This window comes from Scomber japonicus, chromosome 21, assembly GCF_027409825.1.
Source record: "Scomber japonicus isolate fScoJap1 chromosome 21, fScoJap1.pri, whole genome shotgun sequence".
Classification (NCBI taxonomy): Eukaryota; Metazoa; Chordata; class Actinopteri; order Scombriformes; family Scombridae; genus Scomber; species Scomber japonicus.
In genome coordinates, this window is record NC_070598.1 from 26,922,511 (window position 1) to 26,944,953 (window position 22,443).

Here is a 22,443-nt window from a genome sequence, read left to right on the forward strand (position 1 = left end):
AGGCTCTGTTTTCCACCATAAACTCACTCCTCAAACCCCACGACAACACTCCCTCATCTTTTACAACTGGAAAGTGCCAATCATTCCTCTCATTCTTCCAAACAAAAATAGACACCAACTACAGTAACCTCAACACCTCTGGAATCCCTCCCATCTCACCACCTGCCTCCAGCACAGTTAAAAACTCTCATGACAGGGATAAAAACCTCCACCTGCACCCTGGACCCCATCCCATCCAAACTCATTAATGACTGCCTCCCTGTCATCTCCCCACTCATCACCGACATCATTAACACCTCCCTCCAGGGCCGTTTCAAGGAATTTGGGGGCCCCAAGCAAAATGGACTTGGAGGCCCCACCACCACTACCACCCGCCGACGCCCCTGGGCCACAGCAAAAAAACCTACGCCTCACCATCCCACCCCGCCTGCCCAAAGCCTGCAGGGACCACAGCATAGACACACTGTTGAAGTTCAACCACACATTATATCAATAAAATATTTCTTAACAGTGCAAATACTGCTTACAAATGTTGCATATAGGCTACTGCACACATAGTATGTTTATTTATTTTATTTGAACATTTGCAATCAACATGTAAACAAAGTGAAAATTCGGTATTAAATATAAAATCCAACATAGATAAAAGAACACACACACATATAAGATTAACCTTTAAAAAATATGCAAAATATCTACATCTGCTGTTTGTGAGCCTTGTTGGCTTCAGCAAAGGCAACCACAATGTCCTCCATGTCCAAAGACCGGCGAACATCACGCTCAATTGACGTAACGGCCAGTCCTGTGAGTCTCTCTTGGCTCATGATGGACCTCATGTATGTCTTTATCAGCTTCAAAGCTGAAAAGCTCCTCTCACCTGAGGCCACAGTCACAGGGAGAGTCAGGAGTAGCCGCAAGGCAATGCTTAAATTACTGTAAAGACCCAGTAACTTTTCACTGTATATGTAGTTCAGCATGTCAAATGGGCAGGTGGCTAACATAAACAGGGATCATCCCTATGTTCCCCCGGGTCCTATGTTCCCCGTTTTGTATGTGACCGGGGAACACACACACACACACACACACACACACACACACACACACGATCCCATCTACGGTTAGCCAGTTAGCTGAGTTAGCCGCCGAGCTAGCAACCAAGTTAGCCGCTGAATTAGCCGGCCAGCGCGGGGCCCAAGGCAATTGCTTGGTTTGCCTGTCCTGTTGCGACGGGCCTGCCTCCCTCAGCTCCGGTTCTGTTCCCCAAACCCTCAAACTGGCTGCCATAACACCCATCATCAAAAAACCTGGTCTCAACACTGACAATCCAAGTAACTTCCGCCCCATCTCCAAACCCCCCTTCCTGTCCAAAATCCTGGAACGTGCTGTAGCCTCTCAACTCAGAACCCACCTCACCTCCAATAATCTCTTTGAATGCTTCCAATCCGGATTCCGATCTAAGCACAGCACAGAGACAGCCCTCCTCAAAATCACTAACGACCTCCTCCTCTCCTCAGACTCCGGTCACCTCCCCATCCTCATCCTTCTTGACCTCACAGCAGCCTTTGATACCATCAACCACTCCATCCTGCTCTCCCGACTGACATCTGCAGTGTCCCCCAGGGATCAGTGCTTGGTCCCCTCCTCTTCATCCTCTACATGCTCCCCCTCTGCAAAATCATCCATCATCACGGTCTCCAGTTTCACTGTTATGCCGACGACATCCAAATATACATCTCCACCAAAGCCATCAGCAACACCACCCATTCCACACTCAGCAACTGTCTCACTGAAGTTAAAAAATGGATGCAAAGAAACTATCTCCAACTAAACAGCAACAAATCGGACATCATCATCATTGGTCCCACATCCCACACCAGAACCACCCAAAACTTCAGCCTCACGTTCAACAACTCCACTCTGTCCTCCTCCCCTAACATCTGGAACCTTGGAGTCATCTTTGACTCCCAACTCAAGTTCAACCGCCACATTAACCACATCCAGGACCGCCTTCTTTCACCTCAAGAACATCGCCCGTCTCCGCCCCTCACTCACCTTCTCTGCTGCCGAAACCCTGATTCATGCTTTTAAGACTACTGCAACAGCATCTTATACGGTTCATCATCCAAACTCCTCAATAAACTCCAATACATTCAGAACTCCGCTGCCCGCCTGCTCACCCACACCCGCTCCCGAGAACACATCACCCCTGTCCTCCAAAAACTACACTGGCTCCCCATCTCACACCGTATAAATTTCAAAATCCTCCTGCTCATCCACAAATCACTTAACAACATGGCCCCCACCTACCTCACAGACCTGCTCCACCATTACACCCCCGCACCGAACTTGGGGGGACAGAACCTTCTCCACTGTCGCCCCCACCCTCTGGAATTCACTCCCCAAACCCATCAGAGACTGTACAGACCCCCATATCTTCAAATCACTCTTAAAAACACACCTTTTTAAACTGGCTTTTAACCTGTAAACTGTTTTTTATCCTCTTTCTATTTTATGTCTTTTTAACCTTCTACATTGTTTGTTCTTTTCATTTTATGTTTTTACTTGTAAGCGTCTTTGAGTACCTGTAAAAGCGCGTTATAAATAAAATGTATTATTATTATTATAAGAATGAATCCCAGCCTCACTTTCATAAACAATATTCCATATTTAACACTTTATTTTTGCTACTTACACTCTTCTGTGTCAACTACCGCCTTGACCGGCTCTTCTCATTGGGCTGACCAATCCATCTGATATGGCACAGCGCATGGGCTTTGAGCATTGGCATAACCAGGGACTTATGGATCACTCTATAAAATGAGAGAACAACACAGTTACATTAGTGTTCAGCTGTACTCATAATTTCTGTATGTAAAGTATCATTGGGTGCAGTGGCGGCTGGTGACATTTTTTTTTGGAGGGGTGCAGTTTGTGTTGTCCTGTTATGGACTCCGTGTCCCATAACAGCAGCGGGAGAAGCTCCGGGTCTCAGGCTCAGCTCGTCCTCCATCACCTGCTGCTGGAGCTGTAAACCGGGTTGGTCCAAGCTGCTTTATCCTCTTTTTGTCCTCTACTTAAAGTCTTGTGAAAGGATGTTTTTGTAGAGAAATAACCAAATAATCTTCTTTAATTTCCGTGGCTCCACTTTATCGTCATCTCCTGAAGCTATAATCCAGTTAGCAGGAGTGACAGCAGCTGAGGGGAAGCCGTGAATGACAGCCGGAACTGTCCAATCACATTAGACTAAAAAGCATAAAACAACAGCGATTCCCTGCCAATAAAAGTGGGCATGGGAAAACTGACGGAAGCCAATCAGAGAGCAGCTTCAGGTCACAGGCTTGTCAAAAATTGAAGGGATTACATTGACTCTCATTAGGCCGCTCCGTACCCAGGAAGTACACATAGAAATTAATAAAATACCATTTGGAATCGATTTATAATGAATGCTGACAGGTGCTTATCTTTTTACTAAAGCATTTTGCTAAGTGTCTTTTATATGTTCTCTTTTAACCTTTTCTTTTTATTTTATTTTCTGCTCTGTAGCACTTTGAGATTGTTGAAATGTAAAGTGCAATACAAATTAAATTTATTATTATTATTTTACATGCAAATACTTTTTATTTCATAATCATTTAACATTATCTTATTAATGTGAATGTGGCAGGATGACTCGCTTGCCACCCTTCCCCCTTTCGGAGCCGCCGGTACTTTAGCTGCACAGGTGTTCCTGTACTCAGTTTATTCCTTTGTCTCCCTTGGGCTGGCTTGTGTGGTCTGAACCGTGTGGCGGTTGGTGTGGCCGATGTTTGCTAGATCCCCTCACTCTCTCTGGAGTCGGTGTCGCTCTGCTGGCTGTGGCTGTGTGGAGCTGGAGTTGTCCACGCTGTTGGGCCACTCTCCTGAGGTATGTTGGCTCACCTTATCGGCAGCTGTAACTCTGCTCGCTGGCCGGCCCGCTAATATTCATTTTTCTTGGTCTCTCAGCAGTGTTAAACTGTGGTTGCTGCTCTCCCTCCTCTTTGTCGGAGAGGCTGTGCTGATGGTCTGCAGTAGGTGGCCTGTTCAGGTTCATGAGAATGACCATTAAAGTGAATCTTGAATCTTGAACCTGGATGTGTTATTCTGGCATTGATATGACATCAGCTTGATTCATCAAGCTGTCATTCATTAAAACCTGAAAAGGATTAATATGATCATGATATGTAACACATTGTTTTCTACGTATTCCATAATAGAGAATTGATTATCACCATAATGTAACATAAATGCAACACTTTCTCACATTAAATAAACATTCTCATATCAACATTTGTGTTTACTAAAAGAGGAAGTATAATGAATGCCAGTTCTTCCAATACCCATTTATCAGTGATCACTGGTTTCTTTGGGTAATTGATATTGTGAATAAAGCAGCACCCACCATAGAGCCCATTGAAGACCCTGACCATCACCCAGAGCCCAAAGATACCTACTTACAGATTCCTATGAAAACATTTACCAACACCACATTATTTAGAGAGGTGATAGCCGCCGAGACTGGGTACGAGGATAGAAATACTAGGCTAGATTGGATGTTGTATACTGCCAAGCAGCACAAGATGGCTAACTGTGTGACCTCTGCCAACGCATGTCCAGCGTTGGGCACCGTACCCTTTCCGTTAAGAAAACGGAAGATCCAGAGGGATTTAAATGCTTTCTGACCTTATAATCGAACCATAGGAAGAAGGCTGTTAGTAATTTTACTTCCATCACTCTATTGTGTCCTCCAGTAAAAGAGCGACTCATTGCCCCACCTTTTATTCCATATTCAGGCAAATTTTCCTGTGTCAAACGCCGCGACCCTAATGGGGTCCTGGTGGGAAAGTTAGACAGCTGCAACACCACTGACACAGCCAAATCTCTAGGAATTCCAGACTTAGGATCTATAGCTCGAGTGGATGTATGGTGGTATTGTGGAACTAAAACATTCCTCTCAACTGGACAGGTATCTGTGCTCTCACCCAATTGGTAATGCCTTTTTATGCTTTGCCCATAGCAGATGGAGATCTTGATGGAGGCTCCAAAAGGCTCATTTGACAGTGCGATTTACCAGGATGCCATAAGGACTTCCGAGAGTCCCAAATGAATTCAAAGCCAGGTGTCAGGTCTCCGCAGGGTTTGAGTCCATCATAATATGGCCTACAGTTAATAAGAATATTGATTAGATTAACTACATGTATTAATCATGTATTAACATGTATTAAGCATTTCGCAAACTTCACCCGCGATGCTGTCCGAGGCATTCATGAGTTGAGCAGTTGGATAAGACCAGTTTGACCTACCAAAACAGACCCTAACCCTAGCATTGGACATGCTCCTGGATGAAAAAGGAGGGGTATGTAAGATGTTTGGGTCTATCTGTTGCACTTTCATTCCCAAAAACACAGCTCCAGACGGCTCCATCACAACGGCTTTGCATGGGTTGACTACCCTAAGTGAAGAATTGGCTACTAACAGTGGAGTGGCTGACGATGTCCTTGATGCTCTGACGTGTTTTTCTTTTTCTTCATTCAGGCCATTTAGTCTTAGGTTCCATCTCCTTTTGTATCTCTCCAACTCTGCAGCTCTCTTTTCCAGCTCTGTGTTTTTCTCGAGTTGTTTCACTCCTATTCCCAACTCTTTGGTTTTCTCTTTAGCTAGCAGCTGAGTTAGCCACTGAGCTAGCAGCTGACTTAGCAACAGAAAGCTCTCAGACGTAGTGTCCATGTTTCTTGTAGAGGTGGTGACTTTGATTGACAGGTGACACTTGGTAGGGGGCGGGGTTTCAGCAAACTCGGCGGGCACTCCCACAGTGTTTGGTAGCAGAGAAAGAGGCTGCTTTTTACACAACTCAGAAGCCTAATTTCATATATTTGTCTTTTTTTTTTTTTTTTTTTTTTAATCATTCAAATTTGGCAGGGTGGTGAAGTAGTCTGTGGTATGTCAAACTCAAAACACATTTATTCTTACTTTACACGGACTTTAAAGACTTTATCTAGCTTAGGAAATAGGAGAATTTTCTCAAATTCACAATTTTTAGTTGACTCAAAATCTTTGTTTGGTGATAAATATTATTCACTGGACAAATTTTAGTGTGATAATTTTTTTTTAATATATTTTTTCGGGCTTTTTTTTGCCTTTAATGTACAGGACAGTGAAGATAGACAGGAAACAGGAAGCAGAGAGAGGGAATGACACGCAGGACAAGACCGCCCAGCTCGGGATTTGAACCGGGATCACCTGCAACGAGGACTATAGCCTCAATACATGGGGCGGGTGCTCTACCCGCTGAGCTATGCTCAACCCCTAGTGTGATAATTTTAAGTCTGTCATGCACATACATAACCTGAAAGGAAAAAACAAACAAACAAATATGATCTGATACAAGAGGAGAGGAAAGAGAAAGTGGAAGATTAGAAAAAATTAGAAAAGGGACAGGAAGACAGAGAAAGGGAGATGAAGAAAACACCACAAAGAAAGAAAAAGAGAAAAGGGAGAAGGAAAGAAAGACAAAGGGTAAATTTGATAAAATTATACTGTTAAAATGTTTGTTCTCATTTTTTTTTTTTTTTTTTAGTAACAAGATACAACAATATCCAGAACTTACTTGCTGCTGCCCACATTGAAGACCTTTTGTTGAGGTGACAATAAAACTTATCAGTGCAGTACAAGAATGTGGAGGACCCCAATGACTGGCTTTGCCTTGGGCCCCCAAATGACTAAATACACCCCTATATTGTCACGTCCCAGATCCCTTGTTTTTCATGTCAACTTGTTCTTTCTCACTCATGCAAAACTTGAGAAAATAAAAGTTAAAAAAAAAACCCTGCATTTTGTTGGCCCTCCACCTGCCAAAATATGAGTCTCTCATGCATTCTTGTGTTCTGGAATGTCATTTTGGCAGGACCAGATGGAGCCATTTTCATGTATTTTGCTTAAGGGTGAATACAATGTATGTGAGTGTGTCCAAAATAGTTTGGTATGGATGTCAGAGTATGGTATTTATGTATTTGTATATCAAAAAATAAATGTGTGCATGTGCAACAGAGAGAGAATTCATAGTCTTTCAGGTCTGTATTTGCAGCTGTATGTCTCAATCTCTCTCACACACATGCATGGGCGTTGCCCATGGAGATGGGACAAGTCCTATCCACCTAAAATAAGTTTGGACCCCCCATTTTTACCATGTCGAAAATCAGTGCATCAGTCTTTCCACTCAGTGCTGTTTTTTGAGAGAATGCACAAATTACTGAAACACCATTCCATGTTGTCACTGCTACCTTACACCCAGGCAGATACTCACATGGTGTGCATACATACACACATACACATCTGCTGACGCTCAGTTGTCATTGATGCTCAGACGCCAAATTAAGGTGGGTCACACACAATAAAACTTACTGAAAATCAAAGCTTGGCATTTAACTTACATGTTTGTATTTTGTTCGTCTGTTACTGTTACTGTTATAAGTTTTTTGTGTTTTCAAATTCTCCATACAGACACACATCTATACTGGCACACCACTTTCACTCACACAGACATGCGCAGCGCAGGCCATCAAACTCAATAGAATACAATATATTGTGTTTCAAATGAATAGTACATTTACTGTATGTTACAGTATGCTATTTAGTGTTGGAGGTGTGTCACATGTGTATGTGTGTGGATATGTGTATTGTGTGTGTACACATGTATGCACAGCTCCAGAGACAGTACAAATTATGTTGTGCTGTGTTCAAAAAATTTGTATCGTCTTGCAGGTCTGCATTAACTCTGCCTTGTCTGTTCCCCTTTCTTCCTACACACAGATGCAAATACTTTCACACTTACATTTAAACATTGCCTGTCTGCCCAACATGAGTTTGTAAATCTGCTTAATAAGCAACTTAGTGGGGTTGAGGCAGCAAGAAATATCTGAAATGACAAATGACTGGCCATCTTGATGTACTTCTTAAATCATGTATTTATTTTAACACACAAGATTTATTATTTCCATTGGTTTAGTTCAAACAGAAATGCACAGCAGGTTACATGACATGATTGGGAAATTAGTCAACAACTCTGTTTGTACGTATGTGTGTGTGTGTGTGTGTGTGTGTGTGTGTAAGTGATTTCTTTCAGCTGCTCCAGGTAAGTCTGAACCCTGAAGGCAGGCTGGCGAACTGGGCTTGGAAAACAATGTAGACTCGATGGGAGGAGGCTGTGAATGGTGCAATGTTGGTTTCCTGAACAAACACAGAAAATACAGAGAAAAGAGTCATACCTATTTATATATGATAGGATGGACTGGCAATCTTACAAATAGATGATTTCACAAAAAACTTGTGTTTTCCTTTCTGTTCCCTCATTGACATTCTGCTTATTTTTACTGGCTCATAGGAGCTCCAGCACAATGTGGTGATTGTGTGATTGAAGCAGCCACTAATATTCTTTAGGTGGGACACTATTTTTATTTTATTTTTTTACACCTGTTTACAAAAATACCGTAGTAAATGAGTTAGAAATTACAGTCCAACATAACTATATAGCAATATAATAAAAGATCATAATTAAGTCAAGCCACATATTTTTAATAGTTTTTTGATAACACATAATGTTTCCAGCTACAGCCATTAAACCTATTTACATTTTACCCTGTATTAATTAAAATAATGTCATAATAATGGCAGAAAACACCATTTCAATGTCTAAATGGTATTGAAAAGTATCAAAAATGTATCTACAGGGAAAAATGCAGCATGTAATCCAGTTTTACAGTTTTCAATTTGATCTGTTAACCTTCCTATAGCCACATTAGAGGTGAATAGACTTACTCCAAATGCAATACCAATATTTCTTACTGCTGCTGCTTCAGATTAAAAGTGTTCAACTGGTGAAATATATGCTGTTTTTTATAGTAAAGCAGCAATAGGAAATGCATTGTATTTGTCACCATAGTTAGCACCAAAAGTGATAGTTGATTATAAATGTGTCTAAAATTATTAGTAGGCTTCCTTAAAATGCGGTCAGTTTTGTTGGTTGTTCTGCAAACAGATACCCAGTTGCCTGTTTTAGCTGCCCGATAAGTGTTTGCTGTATTATTAAATTGCACTTGCCAAATTAACCAGGACTGAAATCGTAAGGATTACAACATAACACATTTTTCCTTGCACATTGTTATGATGTGATAACACACAGCACTAGTCGTAAGCATTACTATTGCTTCCTGTGTTACTATTTTATAATGCTTATTGATAACGTTAGCCACATGGCTACTACCAGCTACTTCATGTGCAGAATGATGTATGAGTTAGATGGCTGTTTTCACATTCATTTGCTGAAGGGTGAAAGTTTGTCTGTACTCACCTTAAATCTCAGTTTCAGATTTGTGATATCACAAATTAGTTAGTACTGAGTGGTGGTCCATTATGCAATAAACACAGGTGTGATGTGAAAATGTGAAGTTGTCAGTGCATTGAGCACAACGTTTTCAGTGAAATGGAGACATGTGTTCAACAGTTAACTTGTGAAATTAATAATACTTGCATATTTATAGATTTAGGATTTTTTTAATCAGGGAGAATAAGTATTTCAGAATTTTTATAAGGTATTCTGACTTTCTTATGGGCTATTTTTGTATGTCTTTAAATATGTCTGGAAGGGCCCTTTAACAACTATCTGAGCTCATTTAAATCTTCAATTGCGAATCAAAAAATTGGAGTGACACCCCCAGTCTGCACTATTACAGTTAAAGACAGTTAAAGTAGTGATTCTACATACCATTCCACAGTAAGGTCCAACGGGCAGTGAGGAGGTATCTGGGCCATCATACAGCTTCAAGAAGTTGTTGTGGCAATCTCCAGGGTCATCCACACTGATTTGGGTAAAGGTGACAGTCACCACACGCCCTCTGGGTGCCATGATGCCCCATTCACAGTGGGTATTGTTGGGATAGGTGCCTGGGTAGTTGGGACTTGCAAATGAGCCATGGTCTCCATACAGAGTGCCACCACAACCTAGTAGACACAAAACATATTCAGATGCTTTATCTAAAAGAAAAAAAAACAAAGTGTATGCAAACAGGACGATGGAAACCATCATCCCTGTTTTATGTTTTTAGTATTTGTATACGTCATTTGTATAAGTCCACACGTACCAAAACGATTTTTTCCCCCTCCGTTTTCCCTGGCATCGTTTCAAGAATATTTGCGTACAAACAGATCCATCTCAACACGACTCAACACGCTACTTCATATTCCAGGCCTATAGGCGGCGCTGTTTCAGTTTCAGAAATTCACCAAAAACGGAGAGGAATAGGCGGAGCATGCGCTTAAAGCTTGAGCACTGTTTACAAATCGGCAGTAGAAGAAACCAAACTATATTTTGCCCTAGTAACCCTAATAAGCTCAATATTTTCTCCAGCAGGAACACGAGCATGTAGTCCGCCATTGTTGTTGATGTTGTTATGAGACGTCTCGCGGGATATAAGAGGTGGAGGCTAAGCTTGAGGGGTGTGACGTTGACATCATCGAAACGCAGGTATGCGTCTTCACCATCCAAACGAACACTCAAGGGCTGCGTTTGCGAATTTTTTCACCCTGGGACCAGATTTCAGAAAGCTTCGTTTTCAGGCAATGCGTTTAAAGTATTTTTTTGGAACGATCGGCCAAAACGATGCAAAACATCTGCGTTTAAACCAAAAAGCGTCTCCGTGTGGATGGCCCCTTATTTGGAAACAGTAACAGGTAGCGTATGCATGTGTGACACCTTCAAATGTATAATCATAATGGAATAATCATTTTTATCGATTTTGCTCTGAAAAGGGCCAGATTTAAATGTGTTTTCACTGTAGGTTCAAACTTAACTTTATACAGTGTAGTTCTTTCTCTTTGCCACAATAGGGAATAGTAGATGAGCTGCAAGACTTCTGCTCCTCTGATAATGAACACAACTTATATAAATGATCTGTGTCTGCTTTTCCTGTATAAAATGTGTGTTACCTTATTACAAAGTATTCCTAAGAACTCTTAGAGCTCTTCTGATGTTATTTGGGCAAATGACACAGTAAATCATCACATGCAAATTTCTCATATGTTATATATTAAAAGGTGAATTGTGCATTTTTTTCATGTGAAGATAATTGTGAAGGAGAAACATTTGATTTAAATGAAAGAGAAATCCTCATCCTATCATAACCTCTGCTGAGATTTTGACCATCTATTTATCTAATAATATCTTCTCTTGTTAATTCTTGACTTTAAATTAAATTGTGGTTAGTGTAAGTGTAAAAACACAACAACAAAAACACACTTAAACCAAACCTAAATCAAAACCTGAAACTGCGGACTAAAATCCAAAACCATGAGCAGGGCTGTTTTCAGGACTTTGATTCTGAAAAGGAATTGCCTTTTAGAATTGCTAATACTATTTTTTTGTTAAAGTACAATGCGTGGACTTCCTGTGTCCAGCAGGTGGTGCTACGGATACGACACAGTATTGATGCAGGGTGGAACCCTCTACATGCGTGTTCAATTTGGTGTAGATGGGACAATGTCTGTAGGAGTCTTAGGACTTTCTGCTTTATGGTGAAGCATCGAAATTGTCCATGCTGCCACACCCAACAGGTATAAGTAATTAGAAAGATTTTGATAACTTTTCATCTCCAAGGTCTCAAGATGTTTCTGAGTGAATTTGAAGTCGGTCGGGTGTGGCATGTGTGCAAAGTATCGTGAGTTTTGGGATATGTTCAGGCCGCCAAAAATGCATTTGTTTTCGGAGAAGAATAATAAACACTACAGATCTAATAGGGCTTCACTCTAAGTGCTCGGGCCCTAATAAAAAAGAATATGATACATACATTTTCTTTTCTTATATCAAATAAAGATGGCATTTTAAAATAAAGTGCATTACAGAAAGCATTTGATTGTGCTTCTTACAGTACTTAGTTTTAGAAAAATGAAAAAGAATTCCTTCTTACTTTTAAAGTTAACTTAAATTTAAACCATAAACTTAATTTCACATCTAACAACTTTATGACAAAATGTCTCCTCTTTCTCTGTGTATATCTCACTGACAGTCGAGTCTCTCTACATGTCTGAATGCACAGATTTGATTGGGTGATTAGCGTCAAGTGAGAAGATTAGCTATGCACAGTGTGCTACGACTTTTGGAGGGCCGCTCCACTTTTACAATAATAGTTTAGATTAGATTATTTTTTATTTCGAATGCGTGACAAAAAACAAAACAAAAACAGCACATAAAAAATTAAAGCACAGTGTTCTCACCAAAATTAGCGAACCTACACCCGACAGAAAATATAATGCACTGTCAACAACATTCGAAATGGAGTGGGAAGAAGTCAAAACTCCCACTGAATCCCACCCCCACCTCTCAAATCAGTGCTTGCCAGTTCCCAATCAAATCACCCTTTCACAAAATCCTACAATTTCCTACCAACACCATATGCAATGTCAACATTCACATCCATACCCACTGTTATCAACACCACAAATCATTGCCACATTTCTCAACCTCCTCCACCAAAAATACCCACATACATACATACATATATGTACATACATACATACATACACATACATACATGTACACACATACACACATATATACACATCCCCATATTTACATCCACATCCACACATGTACACAAACATACATAGATAGACATACTTATGTACAAACATAAATACATACACACACATACAAACAACGTGCACCTGAGTCACTTAAACACCTCCATCCCTGTACCTCATCCCTCATTGTCCTCCGTTAGCAGACTTCCTCTTCCATGTACTGGTTTAAAAATATTTCTTTGTACTTTTTTTTAAACAGATTTATATTTGCACTTTGTTTTATTTCTGTCTCCAGACTGTTCCACAAAGTCACCCCACAGCTCGATACGCACATGCTTTTCATATTTGTTCGGACCTTTGGTTTTTTTAAATTTAGGTCTCCCCTTAGATTATATCCCCCCTCCCTTTCACAAAACATTCCTTGTATGTTTTTTGGCAATAGGTTATTTCTCGCTTTGTACATTATTTGTACCGTTCTGAATTTGACCAGATCCAAAAATTTCAGCATATGTGATTTTATGAATAGTGGGTTTGTGTGATCTCTGTATCCTGCTTTGTTTATTGTCCTTAATGCTATTTTCTGTATTGTACATATCGGCTGCAGAGTGGTTTTGTAGGTGTTTCCCCAAACTTCGACACAATAAGTCAGATATGGCAAAAATAATGAGTAATATAGAGTGTGCAACGATTTATAATCCAGGATATGTTTAGTTTTCCACAGAATTGCCGCGGACTTTGCTAGTTTTGCTCGTATGTAGCCAACATGAGGTTTCCAGCAGACTTTATCATCCAAAATCACACCGAGGAATTTAATTTCCTGTACCCTTTCTATTTTAGTATTGTCTATTATCAATTCTACATTACAATCTTTTTTGTGTCTCCCAAACAACATGATCTTTGTTTTGCTTAAATTTAATGAGTTTTGTCAAACCATAGTTTTAGTTTATTTATTTCAGTTGTGATTGTCTCCAAAGTGTGCTGCAAATTCTCACCGGAACAAAAAATGTTTGTGTCGTCTGCAAACAAAACAAATTTCAGTACCTGCGAGACTCTACATATATCATTGATATATAATATGAATAATTTCGGACCTAATATTGAACCCTGTGGTACCCCACATGTAATATTCATGAAGTCAGATTTATGGTCACCTATCTGCACAAACTGTTGCCTGTTTCTTAGATAGCTCGCCAGCCAGCTCCACCCAACTCCCCTAACACCACACTTTTCTAGTTTATTTAATAATATGCTGTGATCAATGGTATCAAATGCTTTTTTTAGGTCAACAAATACTCCAATTGCTATTTTTTTATTGTCTATACAGTTTGTGATTTCTTCTATTAGTTCCATTAGTGCCATTGATGTTGATCTGTCTGTTCTAAATCCATATTGACTTTCTGTAAGGAGGTTGTGTTTTTCAATGAATTTGTCCAGTCTTTTTGAAAAAAGTTTTTCTAGTATTTTGGAAAATTGGGGGAGCAAAGAAACAGGCCTGTAGTTTGTGAAATGGTGTCTATCTCCGGCTTTAAACAATGGTATCACTTTTGCAATTTTCATTTTGTCTGGAAATGTACCTGATTGAAAAGATAAATTACAGATGTGGGTGAGTGGTTTCACAATTCCTTCAATAACTGTCTTTACTGTTGCCATGTCTATATCATTCCAGTCTGCAGAGGTTTTGTTTTTACATTTTCTTACAATTTGTATAATTTCTTCATCATCAACTGCACTTAGAAAAATTGTACTTGGATTCCTGTCCCCCATATCTTCTATGTCCCCACATTGTGTTGTCTCAGGTTCCTTTATTTTTGCAGCTAAATCTGGACCCACATTTACAAAGAATTGGTTGAAACCATTCACCACATCCTCCATATTATTTATGGTCTTGTCATTTTCAGTGTAGTACTCTGGGTAATTTGTAGTTTTGGATCCATTTCTCACAATGCTATTTAGTACAGTCCATATACCTTTAATGTTGTTTTTATTTTTCTCCACTAAATTATTATAATATTCTTTCTTACATATTCTCATAACATTAGTCAATTTGTTTTTATATTTTTTATATTTTTCCTCTGCCTCTTTAGTTCGATGCTTTAAGAATTGTCTGTATAATGTATTTTTCCTTTTGCAGGCATTTTGTAGCCCCTTAGTGACACATGGACTATGTGTATATTTATGTATATTACTGTATTTCTTTGTAGGACAATTTTTATTATATAATTCATTGAATATTAATAGAAATAGTTGGAGAAGGTATTAAAATAGTTATATATATATATATATATGTAATCTTATTATATTTCATCAATTACAGGTGCAGGTCTGGATAGGATGGCACCTAGGCCCAGGTCTGGACCGCAGAATTTGTTTTCAGATTCAGCTTTCAACCACATAGTTTTGAAACTGCAAAAGTATCACACCATGGTGGAACCTGAGGTTTGAGATTCAGTGTGGGCCTACATTACTGTTAAATCTGAAGTGAAAAGATCATTAACACAGTGACTTTAAACACAATGTTTTAGATGTATTAATTAAGCAACTCACATATAAACAGTTCAGTACTGACCATGAGGGGAAGATGTCCATGTGGCCTCAAAGCCATCACGGGCATGGGAGAAATCACTCTTGAAGCGTAAGTAGAGGAGGTTGGATTGTGGGAATATGGGGCTGGGTAGGGTGCTGCCGCAGAATCGACCAATCAGTGGTGAATCTGCGGTACTACCATTACGAATCTGAAAGACAAAATAGAGGGTTGTGATTTACAGAATCACTGAGAAATTGCAGAGGAGTAAGGCCAAGGATGTATGGAATGGAATGAGAGAAATTACAGGTTTTAAGAGGAAAGGCGAATAATGAAAATATGTCTCTGTAAGTGGGCTTGATTTGTTACCTCAAGGTAGTCAAATTCACAGTTGCTGTGACTCTCCACATCAAAGTTGTTAAAGAAGAAAGCGATGTAGCTATTCTGTGGTGCCTTCAGGATAATGGTGCAGTCCATGTTGTGGGGGTACACGTCAGGCCAACCCGGACTCTTCAGGTAGCCATATTCCTGTTCATAAGTTCGACTGCAACCTGGAAACCACCACCACAGTCAAAGCACTAATCTGAACCCCCTTTCCCTTTCATGTCCTTTTTAAAAAAACAAAATGCACACTGTTTTTGAAAATAAATGTTGAATTTCTTAAAATGTAAAATGCAGGAAGATCAGATAAGGGTTTCCAGATGTAGTCCCAAAGGTAATTTTAAAGATTGACAAAAATATTGAGCCCTTCCAAAATCTACATTTGATTGACCAAGTTAAGTTACTTTTGTTTCACATATACAGCTCAAAAACATTTTCTCCCAAGTATAAATAAAATTAAACATTTTTCTGTTATAAACTACTGACAGTCAAAGGAATAATCATATTGTCTATGGGAATGTACAGACTTTGCCTTGGTATTGATGATGGCGGTGGAGAGCACTGTTTAACATGCTGTTTCAAACTAGGTGTTCAATTGGGCTGAGATTTAGTGACTGCAAAGGCCATAGCATATGATTCACACCATTTTCATACTCATCAAACCATTCAGTGACCCCTCATGCCCTACAGATAGGGGCATTGTCATCCTCGAGGACACCAGTGCCATCAGCATAAAAATGTTTCAGCATAGGATGAAGGTGATCACTCACAACAACTTTGTATTGATTTGTAGTAACCATTCCTTCTGAGGGGACAAGTGGACCCAAAACCATACCAGCAAAATGCCTCTCACAGCAAAACAGAAGCACTGGATCCCCTCACTAGGGTTCAAGCATTCAGACGTGTTCTGTTCTCTTGGTGTACACCACACATGCCGTCGCTCAGAGGCGGACTGGGACAATAGTTCAGGCCGGCAATTAGACTCCATTCCAGGTCACTGTTTTCATACCATATATATATACAATACCATATATATCAGTTATATTATGATAAAAAAATTTTTTTTTACAACATATTACCTATAAAATATAAGTAAATTGCAAGAATCTTATATCACACAATAAAACAACACAGGTCTAATTTGATATTAAAATCCAGTGGCCCAGTGTTTCCCACAGATTTTTGAGAGACTATGGTAGTTGGACCTCAGCCCAACTCTGTAGGGGGTAAGAAAATTTTGTACATTTTTAAGTCAAATGCATCGTTCTAGTGCACTCTGAGTGCAACATTAAGAGGTTATGTCTAGAATAGTGCTTTAGTAATTGAACTGGTTGTATAGAGATGAATGATGATTACATACCCACAGAGAACAGGAAATAAATGTTACCGGTTAATAAATAACATAGAAAGCAGAAGTGGTTTTCCAATAAATATCTTTTTCTACATTGTGTTTCTTTAAATAACTAAACTAATTGTCTTTGCTTGTCAATAAAAGACTTGAGTTGATTTATTGTACAAATGGAAGATCTCTCATTAAGACTTTTTAAACTGAACCAATAAAGCAGCATAGTGCTGCTGTGTTTTAAACAGCACACAGGTGTTTCAGATTCAGAGGTTTGAGGCTGAACTGCAGGGTTGAGTGGAGGTGTGTGGGGAAGTTCATTTGTGCTGTTGAACGTAACCAGAAAATAACGTGTTATTGATCTGACTAACCAGCTTTCTTACTGTCAGCTCGCTCTCTCTCTCTCTTCATTCACTCTCTAGCTCGCTCGACCAGAGCAGAGGTGAGCAACGCGACAAGAAGTGACAGCAAACAGCAGCAGAGTTAGGCACTCTCCTCTGTCTTAGAGGGCAGAGCTGAACCCTTTGTGCAGCAGAGACGGCGTGTTTTTTTGTTTACCTCTGTAGTCTGCTGTTGCCTGTCATCCCCACATAGCTACGTGGATTTGATTGGTCCGGGCATCCTGCAACTGATTCTTGCTCACTATATTATTGCTGGTGAAGTTGACTGTTCAAGTCAGGCCACCAGGAATTGTCCCGGTGCTCCCGATGTACAGTCCGCCCCTGCCCTTGCCCACTTGTTGAAAATAAGGTGGAAGATTACTTCTCTTAACTAGGGATGCACAGATCTGGCTTTTTCAGTCCCAATACCGATACCTGGGCTTTGCGTATTGGCTGATACCTGATGCTGATCCGATAACACTGTTGAATTAATAAACTCTATACCTCGCCATGTGGAAAAGACTGAAGGCACGAGGCTTGACTTAAACATTATTAACTAACTTTGTAAAACAAAATGTAACAAATTAACACATAGATATAAATGTGCTGAATTGTTATTTATTATTAAAATAATACATTTTTATTATTAAAATAACAAATCCTTCTGTCCTCCTTTTCAGATATTACAAATAAGTAGCCTCTGATAGATCGTATGTCACTTACAGTAACATAAAGGATCGAGATGGTCACCTCCAGTTTTCACTTCGTTCACAGTCTCTGTGTGAGCGGCACACACTGAGGACTCAGCTCCAGCAGAGGTGAAACATACGACTCTTTAATACAGAGATCATCATTGTCGAGGGGCGGCTGTGGCTTAGGAGGTAGAGCGGTCGTCCTCCAATTGGAAGATTGGCTGTTCGATGCCCTGCTCCTCCAGTCCACATGTCGATGTGTCCTTGGGCAAGACACTTAACCCCAAATTGCTCCCGTTGCCAACGGTGTATGAATGTGAATGAATGGTTACCTGATGAGCAGGTTGGCACCCTGCGTGGTAGCTTCTGCCATCAGTGTATGAATGTGTGTAAATGGGTGAATGACATAATGTAAAGCGCTTTGAGTGGCCGCAAAGACTAGAGAGGCGCAATATAAGTACAGTCCATTTACCATTTACCATCATAGCTATAAAGAAGATTGTTAATTAAGACTTTGCTTTTTCACACTGAACCAACTAAAGCAGCATAGTGCTGCTGCTGTGTGCTTTTAAACGGCACACTGGTGTTTCAGATTCAGAGGCTTGGGGCCGCCACTCCCTATACGTATCCCCTATATGTATGCAGAGCGAGTAGGGACCTGAGTGCCTGGCGGGGGCCTCAAAAATAAAGGTTGATATAAAATGTCATGATAATTATATTTTACAAAAAAAATGTATTACAAAAAAAAAGAAGTAAAAAAAAAAGGAATAATGTTTTGAAAGACCCACTGTTGTTTTGTAATTGCTATTATTGTTATCATTATTGTTAATACTCAATTTGGGCAAATTAGATGTTTTTACCTTATCTATAAAAATATTATACTGGATATATTAGAGTCTATATCCGGCGGTTACCAGATATTAATTTCGGATTGGTGCATCCCTTATCTTAACATTTCACTTTTTTCCACGTCTCTGTAGACTGGTGACCATTCATCTTTGTAATGAGGTGTTTATGCACTGCAAGCCCCATAATAATGTCCCTCTCTATGCAATTGCCAATGGACTGTTCTTGCTAATAAAGTCAGATCACATCCTGCATTTACATTGTCAGTCACCTGAGGAAGAGTTGTGCTTCTGTTTTTCCTTACATATGACAGAGCATCATGGTCATCAAATGTGTGTTGTCGACTGACTCAATTTACTGATGTCTTTCCCATAGATATCCATAGACTTATTAGAGATCTTACAACCTATAAAATTAAACCTGAACTAGGCACAGATAAAAGCCCTTTCTGTCAGTGAATCTTTGCTGACTGGAGGTGTGGAGTAAATATTCCCTGTACTGGCAGTCAGACCTTTGTGTCACTGTTTCTATAGATGACTGCAAATTCAAAAGTGTATATAAAACTAAACTTACATTCATGTAATGGGTGTGCACTTACAATTTGATTCTTAAATTGTTTAATTAATAATAGGTATGTAACGACAATTAATTGATATTGCTTCTATTTAAAGAGTATATTTTGGCTCAGTTTCTCATCTTCCCACTGGTTTTACTACAGGTACCTACCAGCAATCTGATAGGTGAAACTCAGGCCATTTCCTGTGATGAAGGTGTCAGATTTGAAATATACAAGGATGGTTCTGCTGTAGCTGTAGAATTCTGGTGGATGACCATCTGATGCACAGAACTTATGTGATTGTCCATAGTCTCCCTGAAAACACCAGAAATCACTCAGATCAATCATTCAGAAAGGATATTAAAATATTATAATTGTGCCAGGGTTTTATTAGAACTTATAATTACAACCTTTTTGTTCTATTGTGATCAGGGCACTTTCACATTCAACATTTTCAAATTAACTATGTTCAGTTTGTGTAAGTTGGTGAAAAAGATGTCAATCAGACACAGGTGCAAACCAAAGAACCTGGTTGAGACCCACTTTTCTAGGTAGTCTCTGACTCACTTCTAAGCTGACTTTTGTATGGTTTGCTTATAGAGTAAAAGCAAAACGGGGTAAGATAAGATTTTGCGTTTGTTTACAGTACTGTGCTAAAATTTTAGGCACTTAAGATGTTTAGATTCCAGTCCATAACCATCAGGGAGGTATATGCTTGGTTTAGTCCGCAGCATGACAACAACCCCAAACACAGAGGCTGAGAATTTATCTTTAGATTTTCCATCCAACCAATGCAAAACTGATTTAGATCTAGAAATCACAGAGGTTCCTAATGCTTTTAGATATTTAGGGAATTGGCTTATTCTCTTCATTATGCTATAATCCTGATATGGTCTCTCAACAAACTGCAATCACGGCAAGATAATAATCACATTTGCATACAATTACTATTAAAGATGACTCACATGACAAAGTTGGTGACAATCAATTCTAAGATGCTGTGTTTATCTTCTCCCAACACTGTCTACATTTTCTTCTAAAATTTGTATATTTACATAATACACACACAAATTCCAAATGGCAATATATATATATATATATATATGGTAGAATTTGCAAATTTATTTTAGCTCAAACTTCATTGTCTACAGAAGAGAACAATGATTTCAGTTCAAATGTTTCAGAAACTATTGGCCTAATCACAAAACTGCTCTTGTGTCATACTTCCCACAATATTTATTGCTTATGATACAACAGTTTTTCGTCAAGTCCATGTCCAAACTCACCACTGGCCAGTCCTTTAACTCCAGGTAGTTTGTAGTGCAGCTCTGGCTTGGCTGCAGGACAAAGGTCTGGACTGACACTTTGATGGTCTCCTGAGCAGGAGCATCCAGGATCCAGCGACAGGAGGTGTAAGGAGGATAAGCATTGGGAAAGGATGGTGAGGTCAGTGTCTGGATGGTCATTGTGGCATTTAGAGTCCCACCACAAACCACTAATGGAAAGCAGACACAAGAGATTCAGAAAATGCACAAAATAAAAAGTAGCATATTGATGAGCTTGTAATTAAAATGTCTCAAATAAAAAAACACAATGCAAGACAATGTTTCAAACAACATGAAACTACATGGTTTCAGCGTCAATAGCAGCCACCATAGCAATGATAAATAGCCTGCAAGAATTTCCATAGTAATTGACAAATTAAACATCATATACATTCACTAAATAAATATTATTAAAATAAAATGTACATTAATTGCTAGAAATGTTATTAAATGCATTTTAATATAAACAGTATCTTAAAATATTGCATTTTCCACATCTCACAATTCTAGAGCCATTACTGTGAAAAAACATAGCGATTACATATTTTAATGTGAGACTGGGTTGTTATTTATCAAGTAGAACACAGTTCAGAAGAGAGTAGAAAGTGCTTACATGGTACAGCTCTGTATGTGGCATTGAATCCTCGTCTCTGTACTGAGCCATCAGTGACAAAGTGAACAGTCAGGAAGTTTCCACTTGATAGAAAATAAGCAGGAATGGAATTTCCACAGAATGTCCCAACCAGAGGGAAGTTAATGTTGTCACCATCATATACCTGACAGAGATACATACAACACATTAAAAAATGTCAAAGTTGTATTGTCCACATTTTAGATATGTCATTATTACACTTTATACATACATAAATTGTAGTGGTGCAACAAACATGGTAGCCAATTCACAGATGCAGTTAATATGGTCAGAACTCAATTAAATTATGTTAAAATTGAAAAAAATAAGAAATAGTTCCCATTAAAATTTCAGAAAGGTTCTTACTTTGATATAGTCATAGTGGCAGGTAGAGGAGCTCTCAAGCTCAAAGGAGCTAAAGGTCAGGTTGATAGCCTTGTTGACTGGCATCTCAATGGTCCATAGACAGTCCATCCTGGGCTCATAGCGCCCATCCAGGTTTGGATCTGGGGAACTCAACATGCCCATGGGCATGGACAAATAGCCACCGCATCCCTGTGCTGGACCTGAAGGCAATTCAGAAACAACTACTTAAATCTTATATTATCATGTTATATCATAGGAAACTGCAGACTAGCTTCTTGAATTAAGAATTCAATAATGTTATGTGAGATTCTCAAAAGCACATGGTACCACAAATACGCTGACAGAAGCAAAATGCCTGTTGTATGATGACAAATTTCTGTTCATGGTAACATTTATAAATAAAGTAGGGCTGTCAAACGATTAATTTTTTAATCGAGATTAATCGCAGAATTTCCATAGTTAATCGCGATTAATCACATTTTGAATTGCATGTTTAAAATCCTGTTATTTTACATTTCAAGGCAGTTTTAAGCCCATAATGTAAAGCATTTCTTACAGTCTTGCAGTCAATTGCCACCCATTTCGCGATTGCTTTGGTTAACTTCTTCGACGTACTTTCATCCACGGGTCTGCTGCGACTCCCACACTCCAAAATGGTACTTTGGTGGAGCTGAGGCTCACTTGGCTGGGCTGCGCCGGTTGCACCTGGGTGTTTAGCGTAGAGGTGGTAACTCAAACTCTACGTACTCCGGTGGTAGTTAAACTCCGTTTGACACAGGTTGCATTTTACTTTTGACTTGTCAACTGAACTGTCT

At 39.4% G+C, this 22,443-nt stretch overlaps 1 protein-coding gene across 1 annotated transcript in view; it reads right to left on the reverse strand.

The window, feature by feature from the left end:
• Positions 1–8,136: 8,136 nt before the first annotated feature.
• cubn (cubilin (intrinsic factor-cobalamin receptor)) overlaps positions 8,137–22,443 on the reverse strand; it is a 148,828-nt gene continuing 134,521 nt past the window's right edge. The window contains exons 60-67 of the mRNA XM_053342033.1: positions 21,629–21,828; positions 21,245–21,407; positions 20,593–20,801; positions 19,477–19,621; positions 15,479–15,660; positions 15,155–15,320; positions 9,779–10,014; positions 8,137–8,244 (exon numbers count right to left, since the gene is read on the reverse strand). Coding sequence (XP_053198008.1) covers positions 8,137–8,244; positions 9,779–10,014; positions 15,155–15,320; positions 15,479–15,660; positions 19,477–19,621; positions 20,593–20,801; positions 21,245–21,407; positions 21,629–21,828 — 1,409 coding nt within the window. The remainder of the gene's footprint in view (positions 8,245–9,778; positions 10,015–15,154; positions 15,321–15,478; positions 15,661–19,476; positions 19,622–20,592; positions 20,802–21,244; positions 21,408–21,628; positions 21,829–22,443) is intronic.